At 42.8% G+C, this 15,354-nt stretch overlaps 1 protein-coding gene across 2 annotated transcripts in view; it reads left to right on the top strand.

Moving 5' to 3' along the window:
- The window catches only part of LOC126416314 (protein borderless), a 461,225-nt gene that overhangs the window by 215,205 nt on the left and 230,666 nt on the right, over nt 1-15,354 (top strand). For both annotated transcript variants that reach the window (XM_050083976.1, XM_050083975.1), the window contains one exon: nt 8,950-9,089. In XM_050083976.1, coding sequence (XP_049939933.1) covers nt 8,950-9,089 — 140 coding nt within the window. The remainder of the gene's footprint in view (nt 1-8,949; nt 9,090-15,354) is intronic.

A 15,354-nucleotide genomic window follows, 5' to 3' on the forward strand; every position in this document is an offset into this window, starting at 1 on the left:
GAAGGGACCTGTCCTTTTCAAAGAAATCAACCCGGCTGTTTGTCCGAAGCGATTTGGGGAAATCACGGAAAACCCCAATCTGAAGGACCGTCCAGTGTGTTATCCGCTATACCACCTCACTCAGAATATTCATGTTTAACTAAACTACCATATAGTCCAGAACACAATTTTACACTCCCAACGCCATATTTGCTGAGTGCTGGTTTACTTAGTGCTCAATTTCTATCGGCATGTCATTTTACCCAGCATTATTTTGACAAATCGTACGAAAAAGGAGCACTATTTATAGCTCTTAAAAGCACCGGCGGCTAGAAAGTGCCCTTTTCTTATCGCAGCCATGCAAAAACTACCCCGTAAGGAACTTTACCTTCAGAAATATGAAATCATGTCTGAAAACTAAAGATTGGTCTAACTTCAGTATCTGACATCCCAACATAACCGTATGGCCCACGTCTGTCCTCAGTTCCCGCTCCGTTACCCGCTGCATCAGCCACTTGTCAACACTCATCAGCGCGAACTTGCTCGACAATTACGGAATGTTTTTAAACATTCTATACGTAATGACGTCCGTTAATTCAAGTAACGAGTTACGAATAATTATTAACTGTCAGGTGTTTCGACTGTACCGAACGCTTGTACTCAACAGATAAAGTAATCCACAATATCCAGGACGCCCTCCGCCGACTACATAGGGTAGGGTGGGAGATGTGTGCTGGGTGCCAAGTCACATGGGTATTGCGAGGAACGAAAGGACGGATGTAGCAGTCAGTGAGGCGTGTCGCGATCCTTAGTTAGCTCAGAGTGCCATCCCCTGCGTTGTCTTGCCTCGCTGTCATGCGTCGATGAGAAGAAGAGTGGCTTGAAGTGGCAGATAATATGAGCTGCGTCTCGTGAAGTCTACAACGCAGCCCTGGGGACCTCCTTCCAGACACATAGGCGGGACGAGGTCCTCCTTACAGGTCTTCGCATGGGCGACAGCCTATGACCAATGGCTTCTGACGAGAGGAAACTGCAGTGTGTGGTGCGCCACATATTACTGAGCCTTGCCGCATGGGTAACACCGGTTCCCGCCAGATTACTGAAGTTCAGCGCTGTCGGGCTTGGCTAGCACTTGGATGGGTGACCGTCCGGTCAGCCGATCGCTGTTGGCAAGTGGGATACTCTCAGTCCTTGTGAAGTCGCGAAAACTGACAACCGGCGGAAGAGCGGTGTGCTGACCACACGCCCCTCGATATCCGCATCCAGTGACGCCTAAAGGCTGAGGATGACACGGTGGTCAGTCAGTAACGTTAGAGTCTTCCAACACCTGTTCGGACGAAGTTTAGCTTTAGTTTGTGCTTTATTTTCGGACAAAAGGGCGGCAGATTTGCTATTTTACCTGTCATTCAACCGAATCAGGGACGACTTTCAAAACTTTGTGAATCGTCCGACTTGCTCCTGAAATTTTAGGACACCATTGTGAAGATGTTATCAGGATGCCTGGCCCATCCGTGTTTTTGGTAAGTGATAAGCCATCCACATACTGCTCCAAATCTTTTTTAGTTTTCCCCTAATTTTTGTTGTGTTTTAATTAAGAGTTTTCGTACATCATCCCATTTGTGGTGTTTTTTCTTTTTCGTGTTGTGGGCTAGTGTGATCGCGGTTGAGATTGGGAGAGCGATTTTATCTCAGTTTGCCTTTTATTTCTTCTATCTCATTTTTTAAGGTTTAAATACATTCATTTCAGTTGATCTTCGCTTGGGCGCTGATAACTTCGGCGGTGAGACACAGTACCCAGTAAACTTTTATTGCAATTAAATATAACATTGTAGTCATTTTTCGCGCTCCAGTGTCCTGTCTCCTACATCTATAATCTTCCCCCTTCAAATTCCTATGTGATAACTCTTCTGACTCCATTTCTGCATACTGTTTTCGGACTTCCTCTCCTTGTATTAGTTGTAATCTATTCCATCCTTTTCTTAGGTCATCTGGCCTCACGACAATGACCCCTACCATCTCAATCGTTTTGCTTCGACGTTATCCGTTACAGTGGTCCCAGCTTCATTCACGTACGTATATCCTCATTCTTAATTTTGTGCAGTAGCGTTAGCCTACAGCAAGACCTCGAAAGTCCTCTCTCCATTGGCAATAAGTCCTCTTAATTCTATGATTTTAGTTCCATGTTTCTGCCCCACAAACTGCTATGCTTTCTACAATAGTAGTAAATATCCTAATATTCTTTTCTGACCTAATATGTGTTCTTTTAAGCTCTAATTAATTGTTTGGTTGCTTGTCTATCTTGGCCAAAGCGGTCATCATTTCGATTTTATTGGATCCATGTCTGCTAATAATGAATCCAAAGTATTTATATAAAGCCACCGACCCGACAACCCCAAAAATTAACGTCAGTTTTTGACCCACACCCTCCAGTAACCATATAGTACTTTTTCTCTAAAGTAATGTTTAAAGTCCTTTCCTGATATTCTCTAACCATGCGATTAATATTATCCTTACCCTCCTCAAAAATGACTTCGTCATCAGCAAAATGCAAAGTGAGCAGCTTGTCATCTTTGTCGTATCCGTTTCGTCACTGCATTCTCTTCCAAATATTTTTGTACCTGCATTAAATCAACATTTTTTTCCAATACATACGTCACTAAATCTAGTCCATAACTTCACAGGACTCAATGTCACCAGAGGAGCACACATTCCGCTTTTAACCTGCCCATGCTTAGCCGTTATTCAAGCAGCCGCACATTAGCAGCAGAACGAGTAGTTGCTTGACTCCCGTCCAAGCCAAGCCATACCCAATCCAAGCAGGCTGAAGATGTCCTGCTTGCCTGTTCATGTCCCCTCTGTGCTACGCTAAGTAGCAGTTTATTTTTTACGCTTTCGTTGTAGTATCAAGAGAAGGTTTCGAAAGTTGTTGACAAGTGTTTTTTAGCCGAGTATCACATGATGAGCCTCAGTGCAATATATATTCATTTGGGTCACTGTAAGTCAAAAAATGGTGGATTTTATTTGTCCTTTTCTTCCTTTTCGGCGTATTTCGAGCATATTTATTTATTTAGATATGAAGGATTTTCTCTACAACTTCATCCTGCTTCCACTAGGCTATTCTCAATTCGAACCTTCGTTAGGTCATCTCTGATGCATGTTTTCTTGTAGTGAGCAGAACGATCTCTGAAAGTCGAGATCGTTTGCACCTAAGACCTTCAAGATATCTGTTATACTGCAACGGCAACTAAAGTAAGGGTTTGGAAATTTAGTTTCTCTAACGTTAGTGTGTTTCAGCCAAATATGACAAATTTTAATAACTTTTTCTGGGATGTGTATCAATGGTAGGTCGCTAATGCACTTAAATTCCGTGGGGGAGGGGGGGGGGGGGGGCGACGAGCTCGGACGTCACGTTCGATCACATCCCAGATGTGTTCGATCGTGTTCAGATCTGGTAAGTTGTGGGGCCAACACATCAACTAGAAATCGCCACCGTGTTGCTCGTACCATTCCAACACACTCCTGGCCTTGTGACATGGTGCATTATCTGATAGAAAAATGCCACTGTCGACGGGAAACATGATTGCCATGAAGAGTTGTGCGCGGTCTGCAACCAGCGTACGATACTGTTGTGCCTTGCATGAATTCCACTGGACCCATGGATGCCCACATGAATGTCTCTCAGAGCATAACGGAGCCGTCGCCAGTTTGTCTCCGCCCCACAGTACAGATATCAAGGAGCTGTTCCCATGCAAGACGACGGGATCACGCACTCCCATCGGCATGATGTTGAAGGTATCGCAATCTATCACACATGCAACGCTCTGCCACTGCGCCAACGTTCAGTGCTGATGGTTACACGTCCATTTCAGTCGTGGTTGCCGATGTCGTGTCCCAGCTGTGTCGTCAGATACAATTTTACTCTGCCCAGCATTGAAGACTGATGACAGTTCACCACAGTTCGCCGCCTGTCCTGTTTTACCGGTCTGTCCAGCCTACGATGTCCGACATCTGTAACGAGGTGTGGCCGCCCAGCCCTACGACGTCTGGCGGTGGTTTCACCTTGGTTTCGCCACGTTTTAAAGACACTCACCTCTGCAAGCCGACAAGTCGTGCAATTTCCGAGATGCTCGTTCCGAGCCTCCATGCCATCACAACGTGCCCACGGACAAACTCAGATACATCGCGCGCCTTTCCCATTCAACACGCGGGCAGCACCCTCAGTGATCATTCCTCGCCGGATGACGCTACTGTCGTCTTCTACACCTACATGGATACTCTGCAAATCACGTTAAAGTCCCTGGCAGAGGGTTCATCTAACCACCTTCACAATTATCCGTTATTCCAATCTCATATAGCACGTGGAAAGAACGAACACCTATATCTTTCCGTGCGAGCTCTGATTTTACTTATTTTATTATGGTAATCGTTCCTCCCTACGTAGGTCAGAGTCAACAAAATATTTTCGCGTTCAGAGGAGAAAGTCGGTGATTGGAATTTCGTGGAAAGATCCCTCCGTAACGAAAAACGCCCGTGTTTTGATTATGTCGAACCCAAATCTTGTATAATTTCGGTAACACTCTTTCTCCTATTTCGCGATAATATAAAACGTGCTGTCCTTCTTTGAACTTTTCCGATATACTCCTTCAATCCTATATGGTAAGGACCCCACACTGCACAGCAGTTTTCTAAAAGAGGACGGACAAGCGTAGTGTAGGCAGTCTCTTTAGTAGGTCTGTTATATTTTCTAAGTGTCCTGCCAATAAAACTCATCTTTGGTTAGCCTTCCCAACAACATTTTCTATGTGTTCCTTCCAATTTCTTAATTGTAATTCCTAGGTATTTGGTTTAATTTATGGCCTTTAGATTTGACGGATCTCTCATGTAACAGAAACTTAACGAATTCCTTTTAGTACTGACATGGATGACCTCACACATTTTGTTATTTATGGTCAATTGCCAATTTTTGCGTCATAAAGATATCTTTTCTAAATCGTTTTGCAATTTGTTTTGATCTTCTGATGACTCTGCTAGTCGATAAACGACGGCGGCATCTGCAAACAACCTAAGACGGCTGCTCAGATCGTCTCCCATACCATTTATATAAATAAGGAACAACAAAGGGCCAATAACACCATCTTGTGGAACGTCAGAAATCACTTGTATTTTACTCGATGACAATCCGTCAATTCCTACGAAATTTGTCGCCTCTGACAGGAAATCACGAATCCAGCCACATAACTGAGACGATATTCCGTAAGCACGCAGTTTCACTACAAGCCGCTTGTGTGGTACAATGTCAAAAGCCTTCCGGACATCTAGACGAGTTCATATCGATAGTAGGTCGGTGCTCATTCCTAACTTTCCCAAATGTATTGTAGTAAACACGAAGTTCGTTTTTCATAGTATTTTAATCTAAAAAGTATATTTCTGTAAGAAGAAGCTTTTCTTTGATTCTACACTTTCCTCCTACTACGTTGAATACTACCAGAATGTGGCTTTTAATAGCGACTGAGCCATACTTTTTTCTTGTTTCAATCAACTTTTATTGTAAATTTAGAATGTATTGTTAAATGACCTTACGTTTAGCACTTATTTCTACATACTTGTCAGCCACTAAGTCTTTGTCCTCTTTCAAAGCATTTATGGAGTGAAGAATCTGCTGGTCAAATTTACAGACATATATTAACGTACTCGACGTCCCTGAATGAGTGTTTAGTAACTTCTTACACAATTTATGTTGCTAGAGGGCTACAGATTTAATTGATGCGGCCTCAAAACACACGAAAACTTTCCTCCTGCTGGACTTGGGCTCTGTTTTGGGACTGGTATACAGGGTTGTTCAAACGCAACTGTCACAATTCGTGTATGTAATGTATGCATTAAAATAAGAGTAAAATGTTAAAGATTTGTGTGAAAGTGCTTTATTTCCGAGCTATGATGCATAATGTCATTTTTGGTAGGTATTACGTGATAGACCCGTACAAGCTTCTGACGTGTCGTGTTCACCTGCTTGACTAATATTGCCTTAGACACACCATCACACTGCTCGGTTGATTCTGCTACGAAATGCTTTGTTTGCTTGACTTCGGTTTCTATGGCGCTGTGGTTCACATTTGGGCTCATGAGGATCCTCAGGTTAGCATAGCATGACGATATCAGCATAGTTTTGTAGTGAACATTTGGCGTGGCATAGTGGACCGCTCGCTATACCACAGCGCTTGAGTGGCAGAGCGTATCGAAAGTTTTTGCAACACGAATTGGTTGGTCTGCTTCATGATGTCCTACTCGCTACACGAACCGACTTAAACACATTTCAGTTAGAAGACGGGCAGGTAAGACATTTTCCTAATCCCGGTAAATGGACAGGTCGTGCAGGACCAGTTACTTGGCCCTCCAGATCTCCGTTTCTTAGCCCTTGACTTTCGACCTTTGGGGCCATGTCGGGGAACTCGTGTATGGTGTTGGGATAAAGAATGTGGCACAACTACATCAGTCAAATGAGAATGGCTGTGCAACTGTGCTGAATGAGGTAAATGGAGCCTCAAACACTTCGAGAGCGATAAGACTTAGTGCACGTACTGTCTCCGTGTGCATGGACATTATTTTGAACATCTTCTACCGCGAATGTACATTACGTAGATGTATTGAATTTCGGGTCTCCTCGTGTCATTCCTCTCTGAGGAGAATTAATTTAATGTTGCTTGTGTTGCACTTCCGGTACCACTCTACTCCGTAACTCTGAAATAAAGCAATTTCAAACGAAACTTCATTTAACATTTTTACGTCTATTTTGATGCATACGTTATACTCATGTACATACACATCTACATGGATACTCTGCAAATCACATTTAAGTGCCTGGCAGAGGGTTCATCGAACCACCTTCACAGTTCTCTATTATTCCAATCTCGTACAGCACATGAAAAGCATGAACACCTATATCTTCCCGTACGAGCTCTGATTTCCCTTCGTTTATCGTGGTGATCGTTCCTCCCTATGTAGGTCGGTACCAACAACATATTTTCGGATTCGGAGGAGAAAGTTGGTGATTGGAATTTCGTGAGAAGATTTCGTCACAACGAAAAACGACTTTCTTTTAATGATTTCCAGCCCAAAATCCTTTATCATTTCTGTGACACACTCTCCCATATTTCGCGATAATACAAAACGTGCTGCCTTTCTTTGAACTTTTTCAATGTACTCCGTCAGTCCTATCTGGTAAGGATCCCACACCGCGCAGCAGTCTTCTGAGAGAGGACGGACAAGCGTAGTGTAGGCAGTCTCCTTAGTAGGTCTGTTACATTTTCTAAGTGTCCTGACAATAAATAGCAGTCTTTGGTTAGCCCTCCCCACAACATTTTTTGTGTGTTACTTCCAATTTAAGTTGTTCATAATTGTAACACCTAAGTATTTAGTTGAATTTACGGGTTTTAGATTAGACTGATTTATCGTGCAACCGAAGTTTAACGAATTCCTTTTAGCACTGAAGTTGATGACCTCACACTTTTCGTTATTTAGGGTCAATTGCCACTTTTCGCACCATTCAGATATTTCTTTTAAATCGTTTTGCAGTTTGTTTAGATCGTCTGATGACTTTATTAGTCGATAAACGACAGCGTCATTGGCAAACAACAGAAGACGGCTGCTCAGATTGTCCCCCAAATCGTTTATATAGATAAAATAAGGAACACTACCTTGGGGAACGCCAGAAACCACTTCTGTTTTACTCGATGACTTTCCATCAATTACTACGAACTGTGACCTCTGACAGGAAATCACAAATCAAGTCACATAACTGAGACGATACCCATAAGCACGCAATTTCACTCCGTGCCACTTCTGTGGTACAGTGTCAAAAGCCTTCCGGAAATCCATAAATACACAATCGATCTGAAATCCCTTGTCAATAGCACTCAACACTCCATGTGAATAAAGAGATAGTTGTGTTTCACAGGAACGATGTTTTCTAAACCCATGTTGACTGTGTGTCAATAGACCGTTTTCTTCGAGCTTATTCATAATGTTCGAACACGACATATGGTCCTAAATCCTGCTGAATATCGACGTTAACGATATGGGCCTGTAATTTCGTGGATTACTCCTGCTACCTTTCTTGAATATTGGTCTGACCTGCGGAACTTTCCAGTCTTTGGGTACGGATCTTTCGTCGAGCGAATGGTTGTATATGATTGTTAAGTATGGTACTAATGCATCAGCACACTCCGAAAGGAGCATAATTGGTATACAGTCTGGATCAGAAGACTTGCTTTAACTAAGTGATTTAAGCTGCTTCGCTACTACGAGTATATTTACTTTTACGTTACTCATGTTGGCAGCTGTACTCGATTCGAATTCTGGAATATTTACTTCGTCTTCTTTTGTGGAGTATAGTTATTGCTCAATCACTTCGTATAATCCCTAATTCTTAATTTCGCCTTATATTTATCCATTTGGTTTGTTCATTTTGCTGCTCCCACCGATGTGATACTACCTAGCTGCTCGGAGTGGCCGCGCAGTTCTAGGCGCCATGTCATGAATCGGGCGCCACTCCCACTGGAGGTTCGAATCCTCCCTTGGGCATGGGTGTGATGTGCTTAGCGTTATGTTAGTTTAAGTAGTGTGTAAGTCTAGGGACAGATGACCTCAGCAGTGTGGTCCCTTAGGAATTCACACACATTGGAACATTTGATACAACCTACGCAAACACACACCTGGCTAATCGCTTTGGAGTGATAGCGCAACCTGTTGACAAGTGCAGCAGGCTGAACGGGACCCATGGAGCTTGCCAGGCTTTCACAAACAGAATATGGCGTGCACCAACCACTGTGCTTCAGTACACGTGATCCCTTGTGGCTCCGTTGCGACAGGCTGAACTGCTGTAATGGTTGGGGCGGATACAGGGGCCGGCAGGCTGGTAGGAGAGTTTGTACGCCTGTGATTGTGACTGGTGCTGTGTTGTGGTGTGCGCAGGCAGCGCGTGCGCGCTGATGGAGGAGGAGAAGCAGGCGACGTTCCTGACGGCGGCCGTGGGCGAGTACGTCGTCTTCAACTGCCAGCTCGACTTCCCGCACGACATCGTCATCCCGCACATCCTGCGCTGGAACAAAGACGTGAGTCTCCCGTCCACGGCACTTTCTTCTCGCTGAAGCCTTTGGCAGCCTTTGCTCGTCACTTTCACAGCCAAACTGTAGGGACGAAAATGCAGTAAAATGTCTACAAACGGCATTCTTTACCAACGGAGCTGACTATACCTCCAATAAGACATTAAAGCTTGGAGCGCTCTTATATGTAATATTTTGTATCGCATTGCCGGCTCCCTCCAACACGCTATCGAACTAACGAGGTTTCTACACTCTCCGTTGTTGATGTGATCTTTAATCCAAACACTGGTTTGCTTTTACTTACCACATGACGTTTTGCATTACAGAAGGTTTGCTCCACTAAGAATGCTATTTACACCTTCACTCACCAATTATCACACGTAGATAGCCTCTGGTAACGCACGGGACTCATTCACATACTTCATTAAACATCACAATACTAATACAGGGGGCAAGGGGAGGGTTCTTTGTGCACACCATTTGTAAATATTGTAATATTGTCTGGTACTTTATATTTTAAAGTTTGAAAAAAAAATTGTTGCTTTTAATTATTTCCTGTATCAGATTCCGTAACTGATTTAAATTTTTCAGTGAAACTTAACCCAAAAATCTAAGTGACTTTTTTTAACAAATGTCATATTCATTTTTTCCGATTTAGGTCGCTTAAAATGTATGTTTTGAATGAATAACAACTACAATGAACGAAATATCTATTCTTTTTTCTGCATCACTCGGTCTAAACATTACGGAAAATACTTTGGTGTAGCTAAGATCGCGCTAAAAGATATTTTCAGGTTCTCTAACCAACTTACACATCAGTAATGATTTTAGAAAGTATGTTGTTAGTAAAAGTTAAACACATTTAACGATTTTTTTTTACATTTCTTGGGTGGTGGCGTCCGTGACACTGTGTTTGCAATAACGCTCCGATAGGAATTGCATCTCCTTCCCGACACATCACGCCAGTAAATTCTACTTCAAAACACGCGTTTTGGCAGTTAAATTCATTTCATGTTAACTGCATCTTCTGAAGTTTAAATTTATTTACATGTCGTGAAAAAGTGTTTCTTTACTTTCGACGTTTTGCAAGAATTATCTTAAAAACGTACGTTGCTAAATTTCGCCACGTCATTGTTCCAATGCGTAAATAAATATAAATATCTGAAGAGGGGATGTTAGGCATCTCGAAATATCATAAAGGTAAAAATAAACGCTTATAAATGCAACTGGTTGCAGTTAATTCATTGTAAATTACATTGAGTTTCAATAGTGCAGCTTTCTAATACGTTCACCCTCCCTCTCCCACAAATTTTTTCCGCGTTCCGGACTGAAACCATTCGCGCGCTGATCCGGCCCGATGATCTACGTTGCCCATCTGTAGTGTAAATCATGTAACTCTCTGAGAAAAACCATGTTTTATGAAATTGATGACTTTACAAACAACTAGTTTGAACCATACTTAATGAACAAGATGCAAAACATCGTGCTAAATAATTAAAACGATATTAGAAAGAGACTGTGGAGAAATCCCGAAAAGAATCCCACAGGGTTCTACATCTTCATCTACTTGGACACTTTGCAAATCACATTTAAGTGCCTCGCAGAGGGTTCATCGAACCACCTTCACAATTCTCTGTTGTTCCAATCTCGTATATCGCGCAGAAAGAACGAACACCTACATCTTCCGTACGAGCTCTGATTTCCCTTATTTTATCGTGGTGATCGGTTTTACTTATGTACGTCGGTGTCAACAAAATATTTTCGCTTTCGAAGGAGAAAGTTGGTTATTGGAATTCCGTGAGAAGATTCGATGCAACGAAAAACGCCTTTCTCCAAATGATGTCCAGCCGAAATCCTGTATCATTTCAGTGACACTCTCTCCCATATTTCGCCATAATACAAAACGTGCTGCCTTTCTTTGAACTTTTTCGATGTAGTCCGTCAGTTCTATCTGGTAGAATCCCACATGCGCAGCAGTATTCTAAAAGAGGACGGACAAGCGTAGTGTATGCAGTCTCCTTAGATCTGTTACATTTTCTAAATGTCCTGCCAATAAACGCAGTCTTTGCAGCCTTCCCCAGAACATTTTCTGTGTGTTCCTTCCAATTTAAGTTGTTAAATTTTGGGTTCGTTCCTATTTCTTATACACGTGAATGCCCTTTCACTTTACATCCATCAAGGAGAATTCTCTTTGCAGATGACCCTAGTGTTGTAAGAAATCCCATTAGAAATAACGCAACAGAAGAGAGCGTTAAAAATATTTTCTGAAGAATTAAGTGACTCAGTGAAAATGGCCTCTTTCTAAATTTCGAAAAAAACACTATATTCAATTTTGTACACAAATAGTCTTGCGGACGACTGATATAGCATATGAACTGTGCAAGTTGGAGGGTAGAACGCCCCAAATTTTTTTGGTATATATGTAAACGAAAACGTGAACTCGAAGAAACAACTACGTTCAGGGACTTTCGCTCTTTGTTGCTAGTGTTGGAGACAGACGAATCAGCATCCTAATATAAATTGTGTATTAATTAATATTCATCTTGTGACCTGTCTTCAAGACACTATACAGTCCGTTCAATTTATCTTCCAAGTACTTTGTCATCTCTGACAGGGTTACATTATAGGGTTACATTGTTATCAACAAATCTCAGATTTTGTATTTCTTCTTCCTCAACTGCAATCCTCTTCCCAAATTTCTCAGCCTACAAACTGAATAACACAGGGATAGGCTAGAACTATGTTCCACTCTATTCTGACTACTGTTTCCCATACATGTCCTTCGTTTGTTTTCTGTACAAATTCTGTATGAGCTTTCGGTCACTGCATTTTGTACTCGCTGCATTCAGACTTTCAAAATGCGTTTTCCATTCAAGGGTCTCAGCATAAAATCTACTAATACCAAATACGTAAGTTTGCCTTTCTTCACTCTGCCTTCTCAGATAAGTTGTAGAGTCTGTGTTCCCTAAGCCTTGACGTTGATAGGACCTGTTGTGTTGCCTCATCGTCCTAGACTCTCTTGAAAACTGGTTTCCAATATAATCGTCACCAAGCGAGGTGGCTCAGTCGTTAGCACTCTGGACTCGCATTGGGCAGGACAAGGGTTCAAACCCGCGTCTGGCCATCCTGATTTATGTTTCCCATAATTTCCCTCAATCGCTTTAGGCAAATGGAGCGATGGTTTCTTTGAAAGGGCATGGCCGATTTCCTTCTCCGGTTACAAGTATGGGTACGGTCTTCAAGCATGAAGCGGTATCTCCACTATCTAGTCGTCAGTTGACACATCATGTAAGTCTGACACTCGCTGATAGTTGGATCGGCAGAAGTGGTCACGATTCTTGACCACCAAGGTCTCCAGACCTTACCACTTTCGATCTGTGTCTGTGGGGACGGTTGAAGGGCGAAATCGACAAAGAAAAAGTAGAGAATTCTACAAAGAGAAATTAAGCACATGAGACGAATTGATCCAATTTATGAATAATGCTACCCCCATGAAAGAACTCCAAGACGATCTCAGAAGAACTACACATGATTCTATCAAGATAATTCGAAAGAGCATTAAAGTAGGAGATAAAATTTATGAAAGTTAACACTGAACTTATCAGAAGTCGGCGTACTGTGAGCACAACACCGCCTCAACGAATAGTCTATGGGTGTGTAAATGTCCAAATCTTGCTAATTCATAATATCTGATCTTGAGGGATGATGCAATACCCATATGAAACACTTGGATTACACGGATATAAAGACTGTTGCGCATAAGAAACGCTGAAGATAAATATACGAATCTATCCGACAGCCTCGTCCACTAGCTCTTGGTTAAGGAATTCGGGCTGTCAACATGTAGGGGAACCTAATAACTACCAAGTGAAAGAGATGAACGAGGAAACATTTTACTTAATTTGAGAAGAAATTAGGTAAATCAGAAAACTTTATGATGGATTGGAAAGAAAATAGCTACTGAAATAGGGGTTTCTTAAACGAGTAATACTGAGTAATTAATTACGAAGGGTCGCCACCAACATTACACTGGACAAGTCGATTTAAATGGTGGTCACAAAACAATTTACGGGCAAACAAATAATTATTTCAACCGTAGTACAAAAAAAAATCAAATTATTATGACATCATCAGAGTACAAGACAGAAACAGAATTGGAAAATTAAAGCGTTAAAAATCACGAAAATAGTAATGCGACCTGCGGCTGATGACAGCACCAATTAATCGATTCATGAGTGGTTAGCGACTGTAAATCGCCAAGGAATGGAAAGTTGCCTTGGAGAATAAAACATACATAACTCACGTAACTCAGGCAGACGAAGCTGTAGAGCGAGGTCCAGCCTCTCCTTCTCCGCTCTGTCGCGTAAACTGAAATTGAAAACGTATATCGCAATTTGCAGTCTCACTGTGGCTGCAGTGATCGTAGCCGAAGGTGGTGGCGCCGACCGCTGACGCTGGAGAGCTGTTAATGCAGGGCTCCCGCTGGTCGTAGCGGGTTGACTGCTTGAAGTCGAAAACATCTTGTCGACACGATACCTAAGCAGTTGAATAACCTCGAAGTCGCGAATAAATTAAAGCTTATTTCAAAACTTCTTATTTATCGATAAAGACATACCACAAACATGGGATGGATTGCAAAATACTCACAAAATCTGAGCTATTACAAATGCGGTACACTTCTATCAGCAGCAGCACGAACAGCATCTAGATGAGAACTAAATTCGTCATAAGCTTGAACGATGTACACTGGTGTCCAAAATTAAAGCAACAAACCGCTTTTTCCCCGTCCTGTGGCCAATTAATGATATAATCATACGAATTGTCATCAGATATCCGTACGATCGTGTTCTGTACAGAAGACGGCACTCCGGTCAACGGGCAACCACGCCCGCGATGACGTCAGGGCACCTATCAAACGGGGTAGTGTTTGCTGGGCAGTCCCACATCCACAATCGCCGTGTACACAGTCACGGACTGTGCAGTATGGCACAGAGAAGACTGTCTGCGGTGAAGGGCCATAGGAAGAAAGGAAGCAGGACAGTAACAAACTGATGTGGTCCGCTGGCTTTATGTGAATCGATCTGATGTTTGCCGGATGTGGCGACAGTTTATAGAGACCGAAACTGTATATCGAAGACCAGAGCATGGGCGACCACCTATGACATCAGAAGGAGAAGACCGTTATTTGGCTGTAAGGACATGATGGTGCAGCCTTAGTATAGCGCGGCAACTGGCATCTGACCTGGCAGCATCCACTGAACGCGTCGTATCGTGACAAACGGCGTACAAAAGACTTCAGCAGAGTGGCCTTTATTGTCGTATACCTGCTGTATGTCTTCTTCTGACGCCTCTTCACGGAGGGGAATGTCTAGAGGGGAGTTGTCAGCATATTGCGTAGACGGTCAAACAGTGGGCCAATGTTCTTTCACAGATGAGTACCTATTTGATCTGGAGAGTTATAAAGGAAGAATTCATATCTGTAGGGAACGTGGAATTTATGGTCCCAAACTTTGTGGAAAGTGATCGGTATCGAGGAGGATGCCTAATGGTGTGGGCAGGGATTATGTTGATAACACCTCTTCATCAAATTATAAGGGTGAATCGGCAAGGTTTGACCGCTGTCAGCTATCGTGACGAGATCTTGGGACATGTGCGGTTGTTGCTATATGCTGTGGGCCCAGACTTCGTACTGATGGACGATAAAGCTCGGCCTCATAGAGCACGAGTGTTTGATGTTCTACTCGAAACGGAAGATACTGCACGCATGGCGTGGCCGGCTCGCTCACCCGTTTGAATCCCACAGAACAGGACTGGAATTGGATGCATTAGGGAGACGGTTTGTGTCACGTCAGTATCCATCTGTGGCTGCGGACACTTACGAGTCGAATCTATGAATCTATGGGCGCACTGACACGGCGAGAGCGGGGATACCGCAGGACTCGCTGGCGAGTTTAGGTCGAGTATACTGGAACTCATTTCTGATCTCTAATGCACATGCAACGAACACGGTCAGGCAGAAGCTTCTGACAGCATCTGAAAAGTTGCTCTCGCTGATTTTTTAAGTTTCATAAGAAACCCGAAGTTTTCTGACTGTTCATTTATAGAAAGCCACTTTTTACGGCGCAAAAACGCTTTTTTTGTCTATTGCCACTGAGTTGATCGAACAATTTTGAAACTTGACGCCAAGTCAGACACGGATCGCTGTCGAAAAACAGTTACTTAACAGTGCGAGAAATTTCGTTTCTTTTGAGTCAGTGCTCGAAAATTCACCGAC

Source organism: Schistocerca serialis, chromosome 8 (genome assembly GCF_023864345.2).
Source record: "Schistocerca serialis cubense isolate TAMUIC-IGC-003099 chromosome 8, iqSchSeri2.2, whole genome shotgun sequence".
Lineage (NCBI taxonomy): Eukaryota > Metazoa > Arthropoda > Insecta > Orthoptera > Acrididae > Schistocerca > Schistocerca serialis.